The 24,540-nt window shown below is 41.0% G+C and overlaps 1 protein-coding gene across 3 annotated transcripts in view; it reads right to left on the reverse strand.

Moving 5' to 3' along the window:
- Positions 1–624: 624 nt before the first annotated feature.
- The window catches only part of YLPM1 (YLP motif containing 1), a 336,188-nt gene continuing 312,272 nt past the window's right edge, over positions 625–24,540 (reverse strand). For all 3 annotated transcript variants that reach the window (XM_030213961.1, XM_030213959.1, XM_030213958.1), the window contains 4 exons: positions 19,186–19,237; positions 14,542–14,660; positions 1,322–1,503; positions 625–998 (listed from right to left, as the gene is read on the reverse strand). In XM_030213961.1, coding sequence (XP_030069821.1) covers positions 1,357–1,503; positions 14,542–14,660; positions 19,186–19,237 — 318 coding nt within the window. In that variant the 3' untranslated portion in view covers positions 625–998; positions 1,322–1,356. The remainder of the gene's footprint in view (positions 999–1,321; positions 1,504–14,541; positions 14,661–19,185; positions 19,238–24,540) is intronic.

A 24,540-nucleotide genomic window follows, 5' to 3' on the forward strand; every position in this document is an offset into this window, starting at 1 on the left:
GCAGACAGCAAACACGCTGCCCGCCGCTGGCTGAATATCGGGGCCCCTAGTGTTTATTTTATTTCTTACTATCACATTGACAAATGCATTACATTTAACTCTACAAAGTAACATACAACAAGGAATATCCTTACCACACAAGGGTTTAAATCTAACAGCTCTTCTTTTTTTGCGTCATGTTTTAAAAAGTCTAATGATGGTAACCGAGATTAAGAGAACTGCTGTAATGTTTTCTGTCCCAAATCAGTCCTAAATAAAACTAAAAAGCTCATGGTATTATAGCTAAAGATCTCCCACGAATGACACCATGTCAGTAGAAGACATATATGTAGCAAATGAGCATGTAATTACGCAAGCAAATGTTTGTCATGCCCATAGCCCATACTCCTTGCCTGTGATGCTACCTGTACATTTACACGCTAAGCCAGAACAGTGCTATGCTATTTATAATGTTCTATACATTTACGCTTCTAATCAGTCTGTAGATTTAGCTGCCATGTTATAGAACGAAGGTGTCCATGGTCTGGTGTTATTGGGAAGCTTTTAAATGCAAACAAATCTGTAACAAACGTAGAACAAACCAAATAAAAAACAGAGTCAAGCTGGACACCACAGGAACTCATCCTGGTTAATAATGAAAGTTTATTGTCCTGATTTCAGTACAATAACCTACAAGATACATACGATATAAAATGAGGAACTTCACACAAACAACGGAGCAACAGGTGTTTCATAACACAATAGAATTTATGAAACTGTCAGCTATCCCACTCTATATTCCTCTACAATCGGCAAGAAACAGTAATCCTCTTCCCCTCAAAAAATCCCCAACAACTTAAAGAAAACATTTCGCTTTGATGAGGTGCCTCTTAGGATTAAAGTCAATTTTTAACATTCTAAGAAAATCACAGAAACAAATGAAATAACTATAAACATGACAGCACAATGAGCTCTGGAAGGACATCACTCCTGCTTCAGACTTCATTTAAGCAGACTGCCTGTGAAGGGGAGAAAAGAGCATTAGAGAGGAAAAGAACAGGCATGAATAGCAGAAGCAGTTATGGCACATAGTAGCAGCATTAGAGCTGCACACTGAATGCCGGATGAAGTATTACTGCTACTGAAGTTCAATGGAGGATACATACAACAGGCCCACTACACAGCCACAGCTGCTACAAAGGGCTGATGGGTATGTAGATGAAATGCTAAGAACATTTTCTTCAACTATAAGGTACCTAAAATTCTTATAAAAACATCCTCCAATAAAACTTTTAGCATTCCACCTTTATGTGCTAGAAACCTAATCAAGAAACACACTCACCTCAGAAACACCAAGATACCACAAATAACTACAAATTAAATATATTTGGTGCGGTTGAGGGCTCTTTCAGCTAGGTGACCACTTTCATCAGTGATCTTTTCCCAGTCCGTTTGTCCAACAACAAAACCAATGGCTCTCTTCCGATCAGCATCCTTTTTTTCCTCTAGATCTGCCCACCGAACCTACCAAAAGAGGAATACCCATCAGGAAAAATAACAAGACTGTAACAGCTAACAGCCAGAAAGAAATAACGGGCTATGGGGTAACAATTTTAAAAAAACTAAAATTACTACAGGACAACTACCTTGACTGTGCAGATTAGATGCAGGCTCAATGTGTGAATGGAAGCAGGATAAAATCAAAGTTGCTTATCTGTAGCAGATATTCTCAGATGGGTCACATCATCAGACATTCTCAGATAAAGAAAAAAGTTTGGTAAGATGCCAGAACTTCCTACATAGCAGTGTTCCACATGTGCATGATTTCCTGCATCGTCACCTCTGTATTGTTCAATTTTAAAGTCAGGCATGGAGAGGGGTCACTAAAAAGTGAAAGCTCTAGACTTCAAAAAAATCTATGTTGAGTTGGGGGATTACCTCAAGGAGTGTTAGCTGGATGGGAACATCTAGGAGAAGTAGGAAAGCACTGGGCAAAACTTAAAGGAGCTATTTTAAGGACAACAAACCTTTTTGTTAGGAAAGCAAGTAAAGGTAACAGAAAAAGAAAGCCACTTTGGTAGCAGCTGAAAAGGTAAGAAAAAAAAAAAAAAAGAGTTAGCCTTCGTAAACGTCAAGAGATCGCAGAAAGAGGAAGACGGGCAACAATACCTGGCAAAGCCAAGAGAAGCTGGGAAAGTAGTCAGGAAAGAAAAGACGCAAGTGGAAAAACAAATAGTCAATATAGAAAAATTGGTGATAGGAGAAACTGTAAAACAGGGATTCTGAGGCTCAAAGGGTGCATTAAGTAGAAGCTGATAAGGATAACATTTCTGTTCTTTTTTCACAGATGAACGGCAAGCAATAGGACCACAGAAGACAGAAGTTAATAGGAATGGAAGTGTGATAGACCCAGAACAATTTTCAGAGGACTGTGGACAAAGTGATGGGGACAGATGGCATACCTCTGAGGGTACTGAAGGAAGTTAGGGAAGTTCTGGTGGCTCCGCTGTCCTCTAGGGTACCAAGGGCAGGGTGGTGGGGATGGTCCATCCTGGTTGCAGGTGGCAAGGGGGTATGACAAGTAGCCCGGTTCCCTGCGCTGACGTCAATTTTATGTTCCGGGGCAGGGGACCGGCAGAGCACACAGCCACACGTCTGCTCAGCGCAACCCCCTTGCTTGGGGGGGGGGGCTCTGCCCTGGGTGGCAATTATGGTAGGTACGCCACTGCCTGACCTCTTCAATGCTTCTATAGAGTCAGGAGAGACCCTGGAGGACTGGAGAAAGGCGAATGTCGTCCCTCTCCACAAAAGTGGAAAGATGTACTATAGGTCAGTCAGTCTGACCTCTGTGGAAACTACTGAAAATGCTTCTAAAACAAAGAAAAGTGAGGCTCCTGAAATCCATGGAAGCAGAACCTGAGGCAGCAAGATGAGAATTCACTGCAGTATAATATAAGGGGACTGCCTTGAAACAGTGAAGGCAAAACACGTGTTCGCGCATATCCCCTTTGGAAGAGATTTGAAGTAGTTGATGTTTTGCTTAAAGAAAATGAAGTAAAAACAAATTGAATATAAACAAGTTCATGAATGGAAAATGGAACTGAAAATGGAATTCATATAAAAAAAACATTTTTGAAAAGCAAAAAAGATTGAGTGTGCAGACTGATGATGACATTATAGGAGATAAATGTCTCTGTGGAAGTTCACCTTTGATGACTGCAGATAAATGTATGCTCTATGGTCCATTAGAGGCAGGTCATGTCAGACAAATACAATTAACTTAATTAATTTTCATTAATATCATCTTCTGATAGGTAGCACAGCTAGGTAGGTCAAGTTTGAACCATAATCTTTACAGGCACAACTCATGGGTGTAAGTCACTGACATCATCTTGTCACACCACTTGAAGGTCCTGTATCTACAGTGAATTCTCTGTTTCTGGGACACTGGGTGAAAAATAGGCATGGATGAGAAGTCTGGATAGGCCATATGGTTTTTATCTGCCTTCACTTTTCTCTGTTTCTATATAAATGACTTATTGTTGAACAATATGCCAGCTGAGCTGTTTTTGTGCAGAAGGAATGGATCCTAAGAAGCTTAGCTGAAATTGGGTGGCGGAGTAGGTGGGGGGAAGAGGGGTTGGTGGTTGGGAGGTGAGGATAGTGGAGGGCAGACTTATACGGTCTGTGCCCTGAAAAAGACAGGTACAAATCAAGGTAAGGTATACACATATGAATTCATCTTGTGGGCAGACTGGATGGACCATGCAGGTCTTTTTCTGCCGTCATCTACTATGTTACTATGATGTTGCTCAATGCAGGCCTTGGCTATGCTAATAATTAAGAACAAAAATCCTAAGTAGGATCTTTTAATAGGAAAGAGACAAACAAGTGATAAACTGTTGAAAACATTAACAAGTCGGGGAAGCATACAGAGAATGGTCCATGTAATTCTTTCCAATCCCTCTGTGCGTCTGTGTATGTTTCTGACCTGGAGGGGAGAGGGGATGGATGAACTGAAGGAAGTGGTATCCAAACATAGCTTTAGTTTGGAAAAAAAATAATAAAATGAAAGTGTGACAATATATCAAACCATTCCTACTATTAATCAGATTTCAAAGGAGAGATTTTGCATTTCAACCACAAGATGCCTCTGTCTCATGGCAATAGGTATTATTTGGCAGTACATATAGCAGCCATTAAAAATTAGCAGAAAGAACCACCTCATCATGGACTGAAGAATGAACGTAACCACTGGGTTGCACAGAAAAAAAAAACTGGGGTGATCCCATGTGACAACCCAGATGTGGGAAGCCCCACGTGTGTATGATACACAGTTCTGAAAAGCTCTGACAACTTACAGAGCTAAGCTTACCTTATCTGTGACTGAGGCTCCATGTGATGAGTTCACCCATCTGTGAGGACTATATATTCTACTTGTGCTCAAAACGTGAGAGAACATACAGTAATGTGAAAAAAACTTTCCCCTCACCCCCTCTTGATTTTCCTTTATTATTGCATATGTCACACTGTTTGTAAACAAACTGTAATATAGACAAAGGGAACCATCAAGAATAGCCATACTGGGTCAGAATAATGGTCCATCTAGTCCAGTATCCTGCTTCCAACAGTGGCCAAGACAGATCACAAGTACCTGGCAGAAACCCAAATCGTGGCAGCACTCCATACTACAAATCCCAAGACTAAGCAATTGCTTCCCATGTCTGTCTCAATAGCAGACTATGGACGTTTCCTCCAGGAACTTGTCCAAACCTTTTTTTAAACCCAGATACGCTAACGCTGTTACCACATCCTCTGACAGCGACGTTCCAGAGCTTCACTATTCACTGAGTGTAAAAATAATTCCTCCTATTTGTTTTAATAGTATTTTCCATGTAATCTATTGAGTGTCCCCTGGTCTTTGTACTTTTTCAAATAGTAAAAAAATCTATCGCTTTTACTCGTTCTTACACCACTCAGGATTTTGTAGATCTCAATCAATCTCCCGTCAGCTGTCTCTTTTCCAAGCTGAAGAATGGGTGATATGGTGATGGATAGGTTTGTTCCTTAAATAAGTTATGTAATAATTTAAAAAGCTATGTTATATGTTTACTCAGGTTCCCCTTCTTAATATTACTATTTTGTTTAAAAATAAAAAAATATTCAATGAGACATATATACAATAACAGGGAAATAGGGGGTGAAGGGAACTTTTTCACATCATATTAACACTTAAAATATTTTAATATCTTCTATATAAAATAATTCTCCCCAGGGAACCACTGCCCGTCAGCACCACTCACTGTCAGTCATGCACCACTCCCTGTCACTCATGCACCATTCACTGTCAGTGAAAGACCCACCCTCAGCCACGCCTCTTCCGCACATAATTCGCAACCCCAAAGTTCTAAGTGAAGCTGCAACTTCCGAAATGTGAGGTGGCATAGATCAGAATTTCTCTCCATGACTGTGTGCCCCGCCCTCGCGTCGGAACGTCATGACGTCTGAACAGCATCGCCCCCACCCTGAAGATACCAGACAATACAAACGCCGCGATGCCGCGAAGCCCCCCTACACGCCATAACGTCGACGGGGGTGAAGATCACACAATACAAACGCCCACGATCCCGCCACAACCCCCCTGCAAACAACATTTACACCCACCCCGCCCTCGCGTCTACACGTTATCAAGTCACGTCGAGGGCTGCTGAAGATAACACAAAATAGAAACGGACCTTGCCTTAATCGGCGCCGCACATGAGCTCGAGGGGGACAGCGAAGAAAATGCAGCGGCATTAGGTAACAAAATAACAATTTCAATCCTTGCTCCACCACTTCAAGCAACAAAATAAACCCCCCAGAAGTGAACTCCTTACTCCACCAGTTCACACAGAACAGAAGATTTGCATGCTATGCAGGAGTGACATAACTCCCCTTCACTGACTGACTGGCTGGCAGGCAGGCAACCGGGGGGGGGGGGCACACGGCACCGACACCCTGCCACACACTCTCATTCACATACACACACACACTCTGTCTCACAAACACACTCCCACACAATCACTCTCTCTCTGTCACAAACACTCACTTGCATCTACCAGGGAGGGAAGGAAGGAAGAGGGCCACCCTGGGGGAGGGGGACCACCCTGGCACACTGGGCCGACACCCTGCCATACACTCTCATTCACACACACACTCTCTCTCTCACAAACACACTCCCACACAATCACTCTCTCTCTGTCACAAACACTCACTTGCATCTACCAGGGAGGGAAGGAAGGAAGAGAGCCACCCTGGGGGAGGGGACCACCCTCATTCACATACACACACACACTCTGTCTCACAAACACACTCCCATACAATCACTCTCTCTCTCTGTCACAAACACACACTTGCATCTGCCAGAGAGGGAGGGAAGGAAGGGGGCCACCCTGGGGCAGGGGAGCCACCCTGGCACACTGGGCCGACACCTTGCCATACACTCTCATTCACACACACACTCTCTCTCTCATAAACACACTCCCACACAATCTCTCTGTTACAAACACTCACTTGCATCTACCAGGGAGGGAAGGAAGGAAGAGGGCCACCCCCCTGGCACACACTCTGTCTGTCACAAACACACACTCCCACCTCAGAGGGAGGGGGCCACCCTGGCACAAAATCCCTTGCAAAACATTCACTGCACAAAACAAATACCTTGCTAGCGCCCGTTTCATTGCTCTCAGAAACGGGCCTTTTTTACTAGTTTAATAATAGAAACCAAACTTATTTTCATTTTGAAGCATATATACAGAATTCAATTCTATCTGTCAACCCTGAAACAGATCATACACAGACCAAAACACAAATCATCTGGTTACAACAGGATTAATGAACATTCATTTAGCTGTTTTATGCTTAACTTGTTCAGTTTAATATTATGTCTAATAAATTACTGAATTTATGCACTGACTGTACATTATATTCCATTAACTATATAAGAATGCTATATAAGAATGATACACAATTAGCCATTATAAGCTCTAGCAATATGCCATATATATGTCCGTAGACAAGGTTTTATAACCGCTCCTTTCATGTTCTAGTACTGGATCCATGCTGCCTTCAAGCATTTTGCTCTCTTGGACACCACACAATTTGTTTTTAACTAGGCTTCTCAATTTTGTGCAGCAATCCGTTTTGAAGATATTCTGCTAGTGAATACTTAGGCTTAATTTTTCATGTGAGGATGTCAATTAGATTACATTACTAAACACTGTTACAGAACAGTTCCTCTGTACCCACAGTGCCTTGTTCACATCCCTAAACATATTTTCACTCTATTATCCAAACAAATAAGGGGTGCTATCCAGTCTTTTGCATTGAGTATCATATATATGATTCTCTTTCAGTTGGTGAGAGGTTATATATGTGTGCTTGATGAAAAGAGCTCCTAGCTCTCAAACGGAGTCCATTCTCTTGAGGCTAGAGTAGCAGACTGGAGGAGCTGAGGCAGACAGAGGTATATAGAGGAAAACTACAGGGCCACAGTAGAGAAGTCCCACCTCTAGTCTGGCAATCACTGTGCTGCCTTGGAGGACAGCGTCACCCTGGTTAAGTAGGAAGTAATCCTGCAGCCAGCACTTGCCCACCAGGGGATGCAATATCCCATTGAGCCAAGCATGTGTCTCTAGGGGCTTCTGCCAGGAGAGAAGGGGTAACAGCTGTCATAATTGCTGATTCGATCATTAGGCACGTAGATAGCTGGGTGACTGGTAGACGTGAAGATTGCTTGGTCACTTGTATTAGTATAGAGCTCTTGGTTTGCAGATCAGCCAACTTTGTATATATAACTTATTCCCTTATCTATGATCAATAGCTATAGCCTGTGCCTTCTTGGCCTTTTCAGGGACAAGTTAACAAACAGGTTTGCTTGGCCTAAAATAATGGGCCATAAACTTTAAAACCTGTTTGTTTCAAACCGACTCTGAATTAATACAGACACACTCTCAGTGAAGGACAAGTATGAGTGATAAGTATTTGAAGGAGGGAGGTGACAAAGGGCAAATGAAAGATAACTGGGAAAAATACCAAAGAAGCAGAATTATGGGAAGGTGACCTTAGAGGTCAGAGTTGAACACCACCAGATAAGTAACAGAGAAAATATAAGGCATTACGTGATTGGACAAAATTAAGCTTCAGTAATCTGACAAGCACATCTTGTGGCAGTCAGATTTGTTAAGCTTCCAGGAAAACACACAGAAACACCCAGAGAAAGATTTTATTTTCCTTATACTGAAATTTAGACTGATATAAATAAGAATTCAATTTTCTGTAATACTGGGTAAAAGAATTTTTATTGTAATCATTTATTTATTCTAATAAATTTTAGCATCATTATAAAAGAGAAAAACTAAACTCTGGGGCTATACACTTGAATGCCTTGTGCAACAGTAGTGGACCTCACACCTCACCTAGATAGGATTTTAGATAGTAGAAACATAGAAACATGATGGCACATAAGGGACAAATGGCACATCCAGTCTGCCCATCCTCAGTAACCGCTATCTCTCTTCTCTCTAACATAGGAGTGTACTACCGTCCGCCTGATCAGGATGAACAGACGGATGTAGAAATGTTATCGGAAATTAGGGAGGCTAACAAACTGGGCAACACAATAATAATGGGTGATTTCAATTACCCCGATATTGTCTGGGTAAATGTAACATCATGGCATGCTAGTGAGGTAAAATTCCTTGACGAAATCAAGGACTGCTTTATGAAGCAGTTGGTACAGGAGCCGACGAGAGAAGGAAAAATTCTAGATCTAGTCCTTAGTGAAGTGTATGATCTGGTGTGAGAGGTAATGGTGCTGGGGCTGCTTGATAACAGTGATCATAATATGATCAGATTTGATATTAGTTTTGAAGTATACATAGGAAATCAAATACGTTAGCGTTTAACTTTCAAAAAGGAGACTATGATAAAATGAGAAGAACTGTGAAAAAAAACCTTAAGAGAAGTAGCTGCGAGGGTTAAAAATTTACATCAGGCGTGGACGCTGGTCAAAAACACCATCCTGGAAGCCAGGCCAAATATATTTCGCGTATTAAAAAAGGAGGATGGAAAACAAAACGACAGACGGCATGGTTAAAAAGTGAGGTGAAGGAAGCTATTAGAGCTAAAAGAAAATCCTTCAGAAAATGGAAGAAGGAACCAACTGAAAATAATAAGAAACAGCATAAGGAATATCAAGTCAAATGCAAAGCGCTGATAAGGAAGGCAAAGAGGGACTTCGAAAAAAAGATTGTGTTGGAGGCAAAAACACATAGTAAAAATGTTTTTTTAGGTATATTAAATGCAGAAAGCTGGCAAAAGAATCGGTTGGACTGCTAGATAACCGAGGGGTAAAAGGGGCGATCAGGGAAGACAAAGCCGTAGCGGAGAGATTAAATGAATTCTTTGCTTCGGTCTTCACCGTGGAAGATTTGGGAGAGATGGCTTTTGAGTTGATGAGTCGGAGAAACTAAATAAATTCTCTATAAACCTGGAGGATATAATGGGGCAGTTCTACAAAATGAAGAGTAGCAAATCTCCTGGACCGGATGGTATTCATCCCAGAGTACTGATAGAACTGAAAAATGAACTTGTGGAGCTATTGTTAGTAACAAGTAATTTATCCTTAAAAATGAGCGTAGTACCGGAAGATTGGAGGGTGTTCAATGTAACGCCAATTTTTTCAAAAGGTTACAGAGGAGATCCGGGAAATTATAGACTAGTGAGCCTGACTTCGGTGCCAGGCAAAAACTATTATAAAGAACAAAATTACAGAGCATATTCAAAAGCATGGATTAATGAGACAAAGTCAACATGGATTTAGTGAAGGTAAATCTTGCCTCACCAATCTATTACAATTCTTTGAAGGGGTAAACAAAGGTGGATAAAGGTGAGCCGGTTGATATTGTGTATCTGGATTTTTAGAAGGCATTTGACAAAATACCTCCAGAGGAAATCGGAGAGTCATGGGATAGGAGGTACTGTTCTGTGTGGATTAAAACTGGTTACAAGATAGAAAACAGAGAGTAGGGTTAAATGGTCAGTATTCTCAATGGGAAAGGGTAGACAGTGGGGTTCCCAGGGGTCTGTGCTGGGACCGCTGCTTTTTAACATATTTATAATGACCTAGAGATGGAGTAACTAGTGAGGTAATTAAATTTGCTAATGACGCAAAGTTATTCAAAGTTGTTAAATCACGGGAGGATTGTGAAAAATTACAAGAGGACCTTACGAGACTGGGCGTCTAAATGGCAGATGACGTTTAATGTGACCAAGTGTAAAGTGATGCATGAGGGAAAGAGGAACCTAATTTATAGCTACATCATGCAAGGTTCCACGTTAGGAGTCACAGACCAAGAAAGGGATCTAGGTGTCGTCGTTGATATGTTGAAACCTTCTGCTCAGTGTGCTGCTGCGGCTAAGAAAGCAAATAGAATGTTAGGTATTATTAGGAAAGGAATGGAAAACAAAAACGAGGACGTTAAAATGCCTTTGTATCGCTCCATGGTGTGACCACACCTCGAATACTGTGTTCAATTCTGGTTACCGCATCTCAAGAAAGATATAGTGGAATTAGAAAAGGTAAGAGAAGGGCAACGAAAATGATAAAGGAAGGGAACTCCTCTTGCATGAGGAAAGGCTAAAGAGGTTAGGGCTCTAAAGCATGGAAAAATGAGGGGAGATATCACTGAGGTCTACAAAATCCTGAGAGGTGTAGAACAAGTAGAAGTAAATTGATTTTTTACTCGTTCCAAAAGTACAAAGACTAGGGGACACTCAAGGAAGTTGAAAGAAATACTTTTAAAACAAATAGGAGGAAATATTTTGTTCACTCAATGAATAGTTATTTATTTTATTTATTGCATTTGTATCCCACATTTTCCTACCTTTTGCTCTGGAACTCTCTGCCAGAGGATGTGGTAATGGTGGTTTCTGTAACTGGGGTTTAAAAAGGTTTGGACAAATTCCTGGACGAAAAGTCCATAGTCTGCTATTGAGACAGACATGGGGGGGGCTGCTTGTCCTGGGATTTGTAGCATGGAATGTTGCCATGATTTGGGTTTCTGCCTCTTTAACATTGCTTTTGACTCGTAACCACTTGCCTCCACCTAACCTCCTCTCTTCCTTCCCGTTCACATTAATTGATTTGATTACTTTATTTATTTTTTGTCTATTAGATTGTAAGCTCTTTGAGCAGGGACTGTCTTTCTTCTATGTTTGTGCAGCGCTGCGTATGCCTTGTAGCGCTATAGAAATGCTAAATAGTAGTAGTAGTAGTAGGAGGTACCTGTGACCTGGCTTGGTCACTGTTGGAAACAAGATTCTGGGCTAGATGGACCATTGGTCTGACCCAGTATGGCAACTCTTATGTTCTTATTTGTAAGCCACACTGAGCTTGACAACTGATGTGGGATAGAAATGTAAATTAATGTAATGTTAAGCAAAGCCTTTCAGGGAGTACATTCCAGAGTGTGGGGGCTATTTCTAAGAAGGCTCACTGGCGTGATCACATCATATGATGTCCTTTGGATAAGGCATGGTTATGGATAATCCTGGGAGGAGTTTATTGACCTTGGAGGTGCGTAGAGGGAAATCCTGTTCAAGTACTCCTGGTCATTTCCTTTTAAGGCCTTGAAGATCCAAACAGAGTTTTAAAGTTAGCCCTGTATTGCACTGGTAGCCAGTGAAGTTTTTGCAAAAATGGTGTCATGTGGTCACATCGCTTACAACCTTCTATTAGTCTTGTTGCAACATTCTGAATCAACTGGAGATGGTGCAGTCCCTTTGTAGGCAGATCAGTGTAGATTGCATTACAGTAATCTAGTCTTGATGTTATCATGGCATGCACTACCGAGACAAGACTTGACTTATCGATGTAAGGAGAGAGGCAGCATAGTTGTCACAACTAACAGAAGCAGCTATTGAAGGCTGCTTGGATTTGGGGGATCAGATTAAGTGTTGAATCTCGCTCTATTCCAAGTTTCTAGAATTGTGATTTGTGGAGGGGTTTGTATTTCTCAAAAGAGATTTTGATGCCAGGTATGTGTCCACGTGTTAGGGACCCATAGAAGCTCAGTTTTACTTGGGTTCAGGCAAAGTTTATTGTTTTTAGCCCATTCTTAGTCAAGTTTATTCACGGCTGTGGGTAATTCAGGTTCAGTGGGTATGAGTAGCTGCACGTCATCCACACAGATGTAGAATTGAGTGCCCATCGATTGAATCAGTGTGGCTTGTGGCAGATATTGAACAGAATAGGTGACAGTATCGATCCCTGTGGTACTCCACAGGAAAGTGCCCATGGTGGTGATAAGGTGCTGTTGACAGTATGGACTATTGCCTGTTTAATAAATAGGATCTGAACCAAGCAAGTACTTTTCCACTTATACCTGTTTCTGCCAGTTGTGCTAGAATGATATCGTGATCCACAGTATCGAAAGCCGCTAAGAAATCTAGCAGTACTAATACCAAGGCAAATCCCTCATCTCGGTTTCTATGAGGATTATGTAGTAGGGATATAAGGACCGTTTCTGTTCCATAACCGGGTCTGAATCCAGATCGACATGGATCTAGCCAGTTTCTCTCTTCTAGCCAATCATCGAGCTGATCACAGACCCTTTGCTCTAAGTTTTCCTTGAAATAGGATGTTAGATACTGGCTGGTAACTTCCTACTTTGTCCTGGTCAAGATTGTTGTTCTTTAGCAAAGGACGCATCACTGCCGTTTTTAATGCTGTTGGTAGTTGTCCTTTAGAAAGAGAGGAGTTCACAATTTTTGTGGCGTATTCTATGAGGCCCCTGCTTGTCTGCTGCACTATCTTTGAGGAAGCATGTAGCTGGCTGAAGGTTTCAAAGGATTTTGTCAAAGCTGTCTGTGTCAGCAGAGGGCGAGTTTGTGTGTTTCTGGTTAGCAGACTGGAGACTGGGTTGGACTGTATGTAAATCCTGGTGGAGATTTTTAATTTTGTTGGCAATCATTGCTGTTCAGTTTTATAAGATTTAAGGGGTTTATAAAATACTACTGCTAGTATTCAAGACTCGCACTCTAGAAGAAGGAGGAGTGGCCTAGTGGTTAGGGTGGTGGACTTTGGTCCTGGGGAACTGAGGAACTGAGTTCGATTCCCGGCACAGGCAGCTCCTTGTGACTCTGGGCAAGTCACTTAACCCTCCATTGCCCCATGTAAGCCGCATTGAGCCTGCCATGAGTGGGAAAGCGCGGGGTACAAATGTAACAAAAAAAAAAAAAGAACCTGCTTATCTTTCATATCACATAGTTCCTTACCTCCCCTCACAAGTTCTCAGATCAGCGCACAACTAACAGTATGCTTTGGGAAGGGAGACAGACTATTAACTTTGCAGTTGATTAGCAAAGGCACCTTAATCAACTGATTTACTAAAGTTTCTTTGCCCACAGGCACAAAATAGGGGGGGGGGGGGGGGGGGGAAACATTTTAGTAAATCAAATTCTAAAGGAGTGATTGGTAATCTGGAAGGGAATTCCACCCCCACCAAAAAAATTTTCACTGGGGACAATGTTGGAAGGGTAGGAAAGGAGAAGAAAGGTCTTAGACGCTGGATCCTAGATTTAATAAAAATTTGTTGATGCCTGCTATAAGTTAGAGTCATGACTTTTAAAGCACAGATGATGGTTGCAGCAAGAAGCAAGAATTTACTTGATAGAGGCTTCAACATTATTTAGATGGTAAAGCACTTCAAAATTATAAGTGATTCAAATTCTGTGGCCCAGATTGCTTTGGGTGGATCAAGCAGGGAAAAAGCCTCACCAAGGTTAAAATATTTACACTGGTTACCAATTGTGGCAAGAATTAAGTTCAAATTATTATGTCTTACTTTCCAGGGTATTAGATGGATAAACTTATCTTACTCAGCTGAGGGATTATGTCTGCATTACGCAAAGAGACAACTTAGATTAGTGAAGATAACATTGCTTACCTATTGGATAATACATGGAGTAAGACGCCAAACAAAAACATATTTGTTCGGTACAAAAAAAAAAAAAAAAGAAAAAAAAAGAGAGGAACCTCTGCATGTGTACATTACAAGGGATGACACACACATGGCTCTGAACTTTGAGAGCACCACTGTATGTTGTCACCCATTCGTGAGGCTGATTTTTCTTGCTTACTGACAGAAAGTACTGCTCAAATTCCTACTGTAAAGTAGGAACAGAAAACCTGGATATCAACGACAATGTTTTCAACAATAGCATCAGTCTTGTGGAAAACGTAAAACTTTACCCAAGGATGTAAGACCAAAAAACAGTTAACAATCATAAAAAAAAAAAAAATCTTGACTATTCCTTCAGGATTAATTTAGTGGCTGTGTTTTATATTTGTATCTTTTATATTGTTAGTTTTCATTTTTTTAATGCACTATGTTTGGATTTTATACTGTATGATGTAGTGATTTTTGTTATGTTTAATTGTTTGTGTGAACAAATTATTATTTTATATTTGCAGTACAAAACAAAGATGAAATTCAATTAAAACCATGGAGAGCACATTACCCTTTTCTTTCCAGGTTCCGAGGCACGTGATTCATAATCGTCAGGAAGCTGCAGATAGTCTTCTATTCGGCTTGCAACATGCTTTCTCTTGCTGCCAATTTTCAAGCCGTCCAATTTGTCTGAAAATACAAAATATGTGGAGTGGTATTAACAGACAATTAAGTACTTGCACTCAAAAACATTTTTCACAAAAAAACAAAAAGTGAACACACTTGAGAAAACCCTTCCATTTCCACATCCAAATGGTCTTCACTGGTTGAGGGGAAACAGGACCTCACAGTGGTTCCTGTATTGGTTTAATACGCCTGTTATTAACAGGAGAGGAACAGCTTTTGCGCTCTGTTCACAGGGAACACTGTTGAAAGGTGAAATCTCTTGTGTTATATGCGCATCAAGAAAGAACCATGCGCTGTCTCCTTTCCAGCATGCCACTTGTTCAGTGTGGACATTATAAATTCCTTGGTCACTTGAAAATTTCAGTGCATCAAACAGCTAACAGTGTACATATCAACTGGTATGGAGAATCCAGATCTGATGGTGGTTTTAGACTGACTGGCAAGACAGATCTTAGTCTGAAAGAAAATTTGTGCCACAAGCACAGAAAAATGGGAAAAAAATCATCCTACAACAGAAATGAAAACACTAATCGAAAGAAACAGCTGAGTTTTCCTGTGATTACAAGATCATATTCTAAGCTGGTTCCTTCAGCTTCAAGGGCAAACACACCGGCCTATGGAGGAATACGGGAATGTCACCAGGGTGAAGTTAAATTATTGAAAACTCTGAGTATGCAACTGTTTAAGATAGTGTGCCTCTTAAGCAATGGTTCGTAGCCTTTTAATGCTGAAGAGCCTCCATTAATCTGCTCCACTGTTACTGGACACCTCTGCCATCAAAATCAAACCTGTCTCTACTAGCTCTCCATCTCCTCCCCCTATCCACCAGTCTCTCTCCCCACTGTACTCAGTCCCCATCAGCCAGTCAGTCTCCCTCTTTCCCTCCAGATAGTCCCCACCATTAACAGCTCTCCCCTTCTTCAGGAGTAGCCTAGTGGTTAGTGCAGCAGACTTTGATCCTGGGGAACTGGGTTCAATTCCCACTGCAGCTCCTTGTAACTCTGGGCAAGTCACTTAACTCTCCATTGCCCCAGGTACAAAGAAGTACCTGTACATTATATGTAAACCGCTTTGATTGTAACCACAGAAAGGTGGTATATCAGGTCCCCTCCCCTTCCCTACCTACTGAGGCTGCACTGCTGTTCTCAGGTCCTGCAGGCCAATGCTCATCCTAGCGCTCCTTCTTCTGGCTTCTATGGCTTCCTCTGTTCACACCCCCATTACAACCTCTGGCTCCAACCCCTATGACCACTTCTACTTCTAGTCTGAAGAGCCATTTCCAATTCCACCTCACAGGTGCTGCTTTTTATGGTCCCCACATCTAATGATGCTACCAGTTTCTCTGAATCTACTGCTGACCCTGCCTCTACAGCAGCCTCTGTATTCAGCTCACATGGATTACAACTGAATGAGAAGACTTTGTTATCTTTTCTGTGGCTTGTGGTCTAACAAACCCCCCGAGATCCATGGACAGGTCTGGAACCAATGGCCTAAAGCATTTGATTCAACAATAACAGGAAGCACGTATTTTAAATGCAGTGATCATGATATTGTATTTATAATGAAAATAAGCACCTGAGTTTTATGAGACACAACAATCTTCTCTCTACAGGTTTGTACAGCTATTGTTGAATTTTTGCACTGTAACTATAACCTTGCAATCACTGTTTCAAATAAGCCATCTAATATTCTAATTTCTACTGAGATAACATTAAAGATTTAGTATCACTTAAATCATGGGATTAAGGTGAAAAAATAGGGAAACTGTCAGTGCAAGTTATAAACATAACATTTCTCATAAACCAAAGCAGTACTGAAACCTGATGGTCACCTTATTTTGTATAAAAGCTGACTGTAATATTTAAAGAACTATGTTTATTTAGTGCTGCTACACATATGGGAAGTATAGGGTGATGGCTATACACATAACTAAGTGCTGAAATTTAGGACTATATGGTTCAGCATTAGCACCCACCATCCGCCCAGGCACTGGACTATTACAGTGTCTTTGGGAATTAGTGGCTGGTAAACGCGTAACTCCTGAATGTTCAGCTGAGATTCTCCGTGGGTAAACTGGTGTTTACCTATAGAAAAGGCCCCAGGCCCTCTGCGAATAAAAGTATACATGTTGTCAACCGCATAATGACCTCACCAAGGGGGAAAAGGGCACAGCTCCGCAAAGCATCAGCCAGCTCAGTTTCCAAAGAGAAAATAAGCAGGGAGTTTCCCTTTCAAGGTCCATTTGTATGTACTGTAGGCCGACTGAAAATTAGCCTCCCCTTGTATTTTGTAATACATCCAATGATGACTAATAGGAGTCAGAGACGCTTGTCTCCACTAGAAGGCAGTATGTGCTCTGGGCACTCATGTGTAAGGCAAGCAGCGATACTCAGCTAGCAAAAAGCAAACCTTTTACTTAAAAGTTTTCTTGGAAAACAATATTTCTGAAGATCTGAAGAAATCACAGTTCAAAGAGAGTCAATATGCTATAGTAAATATGGAGTATCAAGATGCAGTGTGGCTTTTTAATTGCTAGGAAGCAATGTAAAGCCAAGCTAGCATGCTAAGGTACCCCCTTTCTGATCACAAGCAAAGGGAAAGGAAGAAACCAAGAATCAAACTCAAGCCGTGAAATGGGTTAGGCCACGACTGACTGTCCCACATGACAGCAGCAGCTAGGGAACCTGGAAGGCAACTGTATTGGCTGCCCCTGGAATCACAGATGTGTGCTCCCCCCAGCAACAGATTCACAATATGATAAGTTGCTGTAATGTGCCACAATGTTTTCGTCAAAATGGTTTGTAATTTGATAGTGACAAGCTGTAAACGAACCAGAGACTGAACATAATCAGCTGTGAAACCCCTCAGCATAACAAATGTGTTTTAAAAACAAAGACTTCTTCTGTCTCCCTAGTGTTATCGGATGAGTTTTGTTGACCACACTTACTCCTTTGTCTACCCTTAAAAATTAAAAACCACAGTTTTAGTGCTGCAGGTTGCTATACTTATTATATGCATGAGTTCTCTTATTAAGTGGATGCAAGCTGTTCGTTACAACAGAGATTCCAAACTAGTGATGTAACCAGGGCTGGGCAGGAACTCACCTACTTTAGGTTCAGGCTCACCCAGCAAGGGTGAACATCCCCAAGCCCCACAAGCTGAAGACATTTCCAGACGTTGACATCTGCATTCCCCCCACACATGAGCATGAACTGAGCAAGGGGGGAGGGGGGTGCTGGTAGCTGGAAGTGTTCAAGTGGAATTCTGGCAGATGATGTCTTCAGCTGACAGGGTATGGGGATCCCTGCCAGCCAAGGTATTAATTTTCAAAACTTAAGTGTATAAGGATGGGGTTGGGGGGGGGGGGGGGGAGAAGAAATGCATGGGCCCACCCAGAAATTCACTTGACTACCCTACTGTTCCAAACAGCTTTTCATGCCAGAAGAAAATCATTTACAGCAGCTGACTCTTAGTTACAATTGTATTAAAAAAAAAAAAAAAGGCAGTAATTATGTTTTTAAAAGGTTATTTGTGGTGACAGAATGCTTGATTTGCATTAGATAATATTGTCTACTTAACTGCATTCAATGAGCACTTTAGGGGACTGCTATTGCACTATAACCAAGGTCCCCTTACAGTAATGCAGAATCCAAATTTCACCAAACGAAGAGAAAAAGAGTGATAAAGACTACCGTGGACAGGCCAGCACCCACATTTTCCCACCTATTTGCAGGCTCAATGTGGCTTACATAGATCCGTACTGGCGATTGCCAGTTCCGGAATAAGAAATACAAAGTGGTATAGCATTAGAGTTATAAGTAACAGCATAGATTAAAGACTTATGAGGTATAAACTATGAGAATGGCTGAAAATCTAATGAAATAAGAATTATTTTAATACATGTATGAAGAACTTTATCATGATGTGAATATGGTCAGAGCTCTTACTGGAAAATCAAATCACCTTCTGCTGCTTCATAAAGACGAATCCTAGAGCTATACATTCATAATATGGGTTTCAGTAACTCATTATTTATATACTCTAACCATTTAATAATGAATGTGCTAATTTCAAACAGTGGATATAAGACATTTTAAATATACAATATCATCTCATTTTCTGAAGCTGTCAGAGATAGAAGAGCTTTGAATAAAATATACAGCATGCTCCCAAGATGCTAGAAAAAGTTGATCAGACACAAGAATGCAGAGAAGGGCAAAGGTTGCTGGAAAAGACACTTCCAGAAACGAAACAGAGGACAGCATCTCATGCGTTGGTCCCCAGCGCTGCATACAGAGACAGCAAAATATATCTCATGAGTGGGTCCATAGCTGCACCCTCTCCATGCAGGGACAGGATCATTTCTAGCAAAAATCAGACTGCACAATGTTCATTTTCTTACGCTCGCTGCTATTGAGTCAGGTGGGCAGAGTAAGGAGATGGCTGTTTGTAGTTTTGTTCAATCAGTATCTTGGAAACTTGCTGTTAAAAGGCATGAAAAAAATAAGATTAAATAAACAACACCCACCTAGTTTTGCCTCGGAAGTATCCATCTCCCATTTGCTTTTCGGAATGTAGCCCTAAATATCACACAGAGAGAAGCTCGAAGGGTTAGAAATGAGCAGAAATATGCTTAGCAATCCTGATCTGTACTGTCACAATGTATTAAACTGTGAACACATAATTACTGCATATTAACGGGAAGGAATCCTTCCAATATATCACACAGATGTTTTAATACTTCCTAACTGCACCTCAAATGTCTAGAAGCATGGCATATCCTCCCTACCACCTAAGCAAACAGCTGGCAGTGCCAGACCCAGCTTCAACAAAACAGCTGGACATGCTCTTGCTAGAAAATACAAATACAACAGATCTGTAGTAAACACAGACTGTGAAGAATGCAAGACAAAAGGAGAATTCACATGTCAAATGAAGGTATAATGGTATAAAACACAAATATGAAGTCAGTATTACAGGCTGGCTATTTCCATTTCTTAAGACACAGCATAACAAAAGGCCTACATGTCAGAAACATTTTAGCAGACTTATTTCATTTGATAAACAGAGGATATGATATAGAAAAAGAATGTCAACAATAGAAACAGGAAATTCTATATGGTATGTTTGCACATTCTGTGGAATCCTCTTGAACTGGGCTCTTACTACAGCATATTAAAATAGCTGATCAATCAGATATTACTGTTATTTACACATACTAAAAGCTGATCTGCTACTACTAGTGGAAGTGTAGGATTACCACTAAAGTCCACAACGGTCTGGATGACCGAGTACAGTTCACTGCAGCTCCCACCCATCCTAGACAAGATTTTCAAAGGCATAATAATACTGAAAAATACTAAGAAAAGTACTGAAACATTATAGAATGCATTTGAAGACACTGGAGAAAAACAAGGGTTTAGGAAGAAAGTTTGTCCAGACTAGTGTTGGGAACGTTTATAACTGTAACTGACTGAGGTTAAGCCAAAATTATAGTGTTCTCTGCACCAGTCTGAACAGATGGGCCACACCAAAGCTGTACATTAAGAAACGAGGAACAGTGCCTCTCAATGAGAATGAGACACCTTGTGAATTTGCGCTATAGGCCAACTTTCTCTTCAAAATTTAATGATACTCTTTTGTGATGGAACATCTCTTAAATATCTCAAACATACACTTGTACAGAGTTTTGTAGGATTCTGAAATATACTGCTTGAGCCACCTAGAAATGGGCTTGGGCGCAAGCAAGCCTTCCCCCTCCCCCATATTAACCTAGAATAAAAATAAAAAGGAGATCTGGCTTGTGGAAGTAATTTACTCAGCTCAAATAATATTCAGCACTCTCAATTCACTGGATTCTGGTACAAAGCAGGCAACATGTTCTGATTAATGTAAATACTGATTTTGTTTCAGTACATTATGAAGTCAGAATTTTCAAATTTAATCCTGATGTTCTTGCCAACAAATGATATCTGAAATACAGACATGCATAACTGTCCGCACCTCTAGAATGTCTATCTGAAGAGGGAATGTCTCTCAGGGCCATCAGAAAGAGGCATCCCATCTCACCAAGTTTATGTGTCTAGCCACACAAGTGAACTGATTTGTCCAGCAACTTGCTCTTGACCAGCTTTCCCAGAAGACCACCAACTAAGGGATTTCTTCCCCTCTTAAATAAATGCAAAGGTGCAGAATATATCTCAGCAAAGACATTTGCATCAGTCTTACTCTCATATGCAATCAAATCAAAAACTATTTTTTTTCTAAAAATTCTTTATTTATATTTATAAGCAAACAAAACAAGCATTACATTTGGGAAAGCAATACAGAGCCAACAGTCAAAGAAAAACAAATACTCCGATAAGGAAAGAAAAAAAAAAAAAATCTAATCGTCCTTCTCAGACTACAAACACAGGGAGGGTGGAGAAGGAAAACAAGAGGAGCATTCATCTTAAGAAACAAATAAACAAAGGCCTAACGTGAATAAACCCCTGCTTATTACAGTTCATGGACTACTACTACTACTTAACATTTCTAGAGCGCTACTAGGTTTACGCAGCGCTGTACAGTTTAACAAAGGACAGTCCCTGCTCGAAGGAGCTTACAATCTAAAGGACGAAATGTCAAGTTGGGGCAGTCAAGATTTCCTGAATAGAGGTGTAGTGGTTAGGTGCCGAAAGCAACTGATCAGGAAGAAAAGAAGTATATTTTACTCTGAGATATTTATTCAAACATTTACAAGGATATGCTATAACAAAAAGGAAGTGCCCATAGCGCCCAATGCTAACATATCCTGTCTCAAGGCCAAAAATAATTTCCTTCGTTCTTGTATCAGTCTGGTTATATCTGGATAAATCCATATCTTTTCATGACAAAAGGGAACTGGAGAGTTCTAGAAAAACCACCTAACAGCAGCATTCAAATCCTGCTCAAAAAACAAATGGAACTAATTTAAAGACCCAGGTCTTGTTTTTTGACTCAAAAAAACTAGTCTCTTCTCCCACAGTGCCAGGTGCCCCACTTACTTTAGGGGAAACAAAGTAAATCCTATTTACTGGAGAAATAGATTCAGAAGAAAATTTCAAATTTTCAATTAAATATTTCTTAAAGGCATCCATAGGTGAGATTTCTGGTGACCCTAGAAAATTCAAGAGGTATAAATTAAGTCTCCGATTACAGTTTTCAGTTTGCTCAATTCTTCTGTTCAATACAGTCTTATCCTTAATTATAGCTGTTAGCGTCACTTCCCCCATTCTCTATTTCTGTCGACAACACGCTCATTCTTCCTGTCTCGTCTGCTCGCAACCTTGGGGTCATCTTTGACTCCTCCCTCTCCTTCTCTGGCTATATTCAACAGATTGCTAAAACCTGTCGTTTCTTCCTTTATAACATCGCCAGAATTTGCCCTTTCCTTTCTGAACACGCTATCAGAACCCTGATCCACACTCATCACCTCTCGCTTAGACTACTGCAACATGCTTCTCTTAGGTCTTCCACTCAGCCATCTCTCTCCTCTGCAATCTGTTCAAAACTCTGCCGCATGACTAATATTTCGCCAAAGTCGCTATGCCCATATCAGCCCTCTCCTGAAATCACTTCACTGGCTCCCTATCCGTTTCCGTATACAATTCAAGATCCTCTTGTTGACCTATAAGTGCATTCACTCTGCAGCCCCTCACTACCTCTCCACCCTCATCTCTCCCTACACTCCTTCCCTAGAACTCCGTTCACTAGGCAAATCTCTCCTAATTGCACCCTTCTCCTCCATCGCTAACTCCAGACTCTGCTCCTTCTATCTCGCCGCACCTTATGCCTGGAATAGGCTTCCTGAGCCATTACGTCTAGCTCCATCCCTGGCTCCATCCGGGCTAAAGGCCTACCTGTTTGATGCTGCTTTTGACTCCTGACTTGTAACTTTTAGCTTATCCTTATGTGTCCTTCTGTCTATCCTTCCCTTCTCCTTTTTGGTCCTGTCTGTTTGTCCTGATTTAGATTGTAAGCTCTTTTGAGCAGGGACTGTCTTCTTCATGTTCAATTGTAAAGCGCTGCGTACGACTGGTAGCGCTATAGAAATGATTTATAGTAGTAGTGGTAGTAGTAGTTAACTCCTGTTGTTAACACATCTTCCTTAACACCTTGACTCTGAGTAGTAAATTCCAGTGTAGTACCTTCCAAACCTTTTGATCAGTAATCTACTTTACTCACAAAAGTACTGACTTCCAGTGCTGACTTTGCAACCATCAAATCCAATCTCTGGAGAGCAATACCAATGCTCTCCAGAGTAACCACCACAGAAAACTTTGTCCTAGCCTGCCTGCGCAGCAGGAGCTCCAATGCTGACAACCTCTCCACCATCTCCTGTAATAGATGGGCCCTCAATCAGGACATCCACAGCTACTACTTCCGCTCTGAGAAGTGCCTCCTATGTCACAGGGTCAAGCAGTCGTGGTGGGAGGTTGAGCACCGGAGGTGAAAGCATGACATCTAGCCCTAGAGGAACAGGCTCTCTTCCGCCTGAAACCTCCGCAGAGACAACTCTCCCATTAAGTTGCAAAAGGGGCCCTGAAGATGTATCTGTCAATCAGCCAGTGAACAGGGGAACAGTCTTGACTATCCCCTTCCTCTTAATATGGGGCATATCAGATGCAGGAAAAACAAACAGCAGATAAGACCGGCAGAGAATGCAAACCAGCTTCATGCCGCTACCATTAGAGTCAACACTAAAAACACTGATCTGCAGAGACTAAAATCAATAAATTCAAGTACTTCATTAACATTATTCTCTTCTACTTCTACAAGGATGCTGAGCTCCTAGTTGGTGATGAATCAAGCTCCCATATAACACATCCTGAGAAGAACTGCCACTCTCTTCTTCTGGCTGAAGATATGATGATGAAAATGTAAAGATCGCTTTGCCTCTGGTGTGATGATGCTCTTACTTATAGGGAATCCTGATATGAGATGATAAAAATGTCTTGGATAAAGTAGTGACTTCCCCCAGGTCTATCTTAATAGCAGATTATGGGCTTTGACTCCAGGAACTTGTCCAAATCTTTTTTTAAACCCAGAAGCATTAACTGCAGTTACTATATCATTCGGTAAAATAGGGTATGTAGAGTATGATCTCAGTTTCTTAAATTTACTGCTAATGCTTGCCATAGTACTTCTATTGGAGTTCATAAGATGCAAGATTCGTTGAGTGAAAAAATATTTCTCCTTTTCATTTTAAAAAGTATTACCATATAACTTCATGGAATGTCTTCTCGTCTTTGTACTTTCTCAAAGAGTAAACAATTGATTCACATCTACTCATTCAGGATTCTGTAGGCCTCTATCATATTCCCCCTCAGCCGTCTCTTCTTCAAGCTGAAGAGGCCTAATCTCTTATGCCTTTCCTCATATGAGAGGAATGCCATCCCCTTACCCATTTTGGTCACCCTTCTTGAACCTTTTCTAATTCTGCTATGTTTTTTTTTTTTTTTGGAGATACAGTGATTAGAATTGGACACAATACTCAGTGAAGTGGCATCATGAAGTGATAAAGAGGTATTATAATATTCTTTGTCTAATTTCTATCCCTTTCCTAATAATTCCTAACATTCTGTTTCCTGTTTTGGCCACAGCTGCCACCGCTGCATACTGGGCAAAAGGTTTCAGTATATTATCCATGATGACACCTAGATCTTTTTCTTGGGTGTTGACTCCTAAAGTGGAACCTAGAAGTTAACTATGATTTGGATTATTCTTCCCAATGTGCATCATTAAAATTTCATCTGCCATTTGGATGCCTGTCTTCCAATTTTCTAAGGTCTTCTTGCAATCTTTCATAGTCCAAATGCTTTCTTGCGTCATCTGCAAATTTAAGCAATCAAATTCAAAAACT

This window comes from Microcaecilia unicolor, chromosome 9 (assembly GCF_901765095.1).
Source record: "Microcaecilia unicolor chromosome 9, aMicUni1.1, whole genome shotgun sequence".
Taxonomy (NCBI): domain Eukaryota; kingdom Metazoa; phylum Chordata; class Amphibia; order Gymnophiona; family Siphonopidae; genus Microcaecilia; species Microcaecilia unicolor.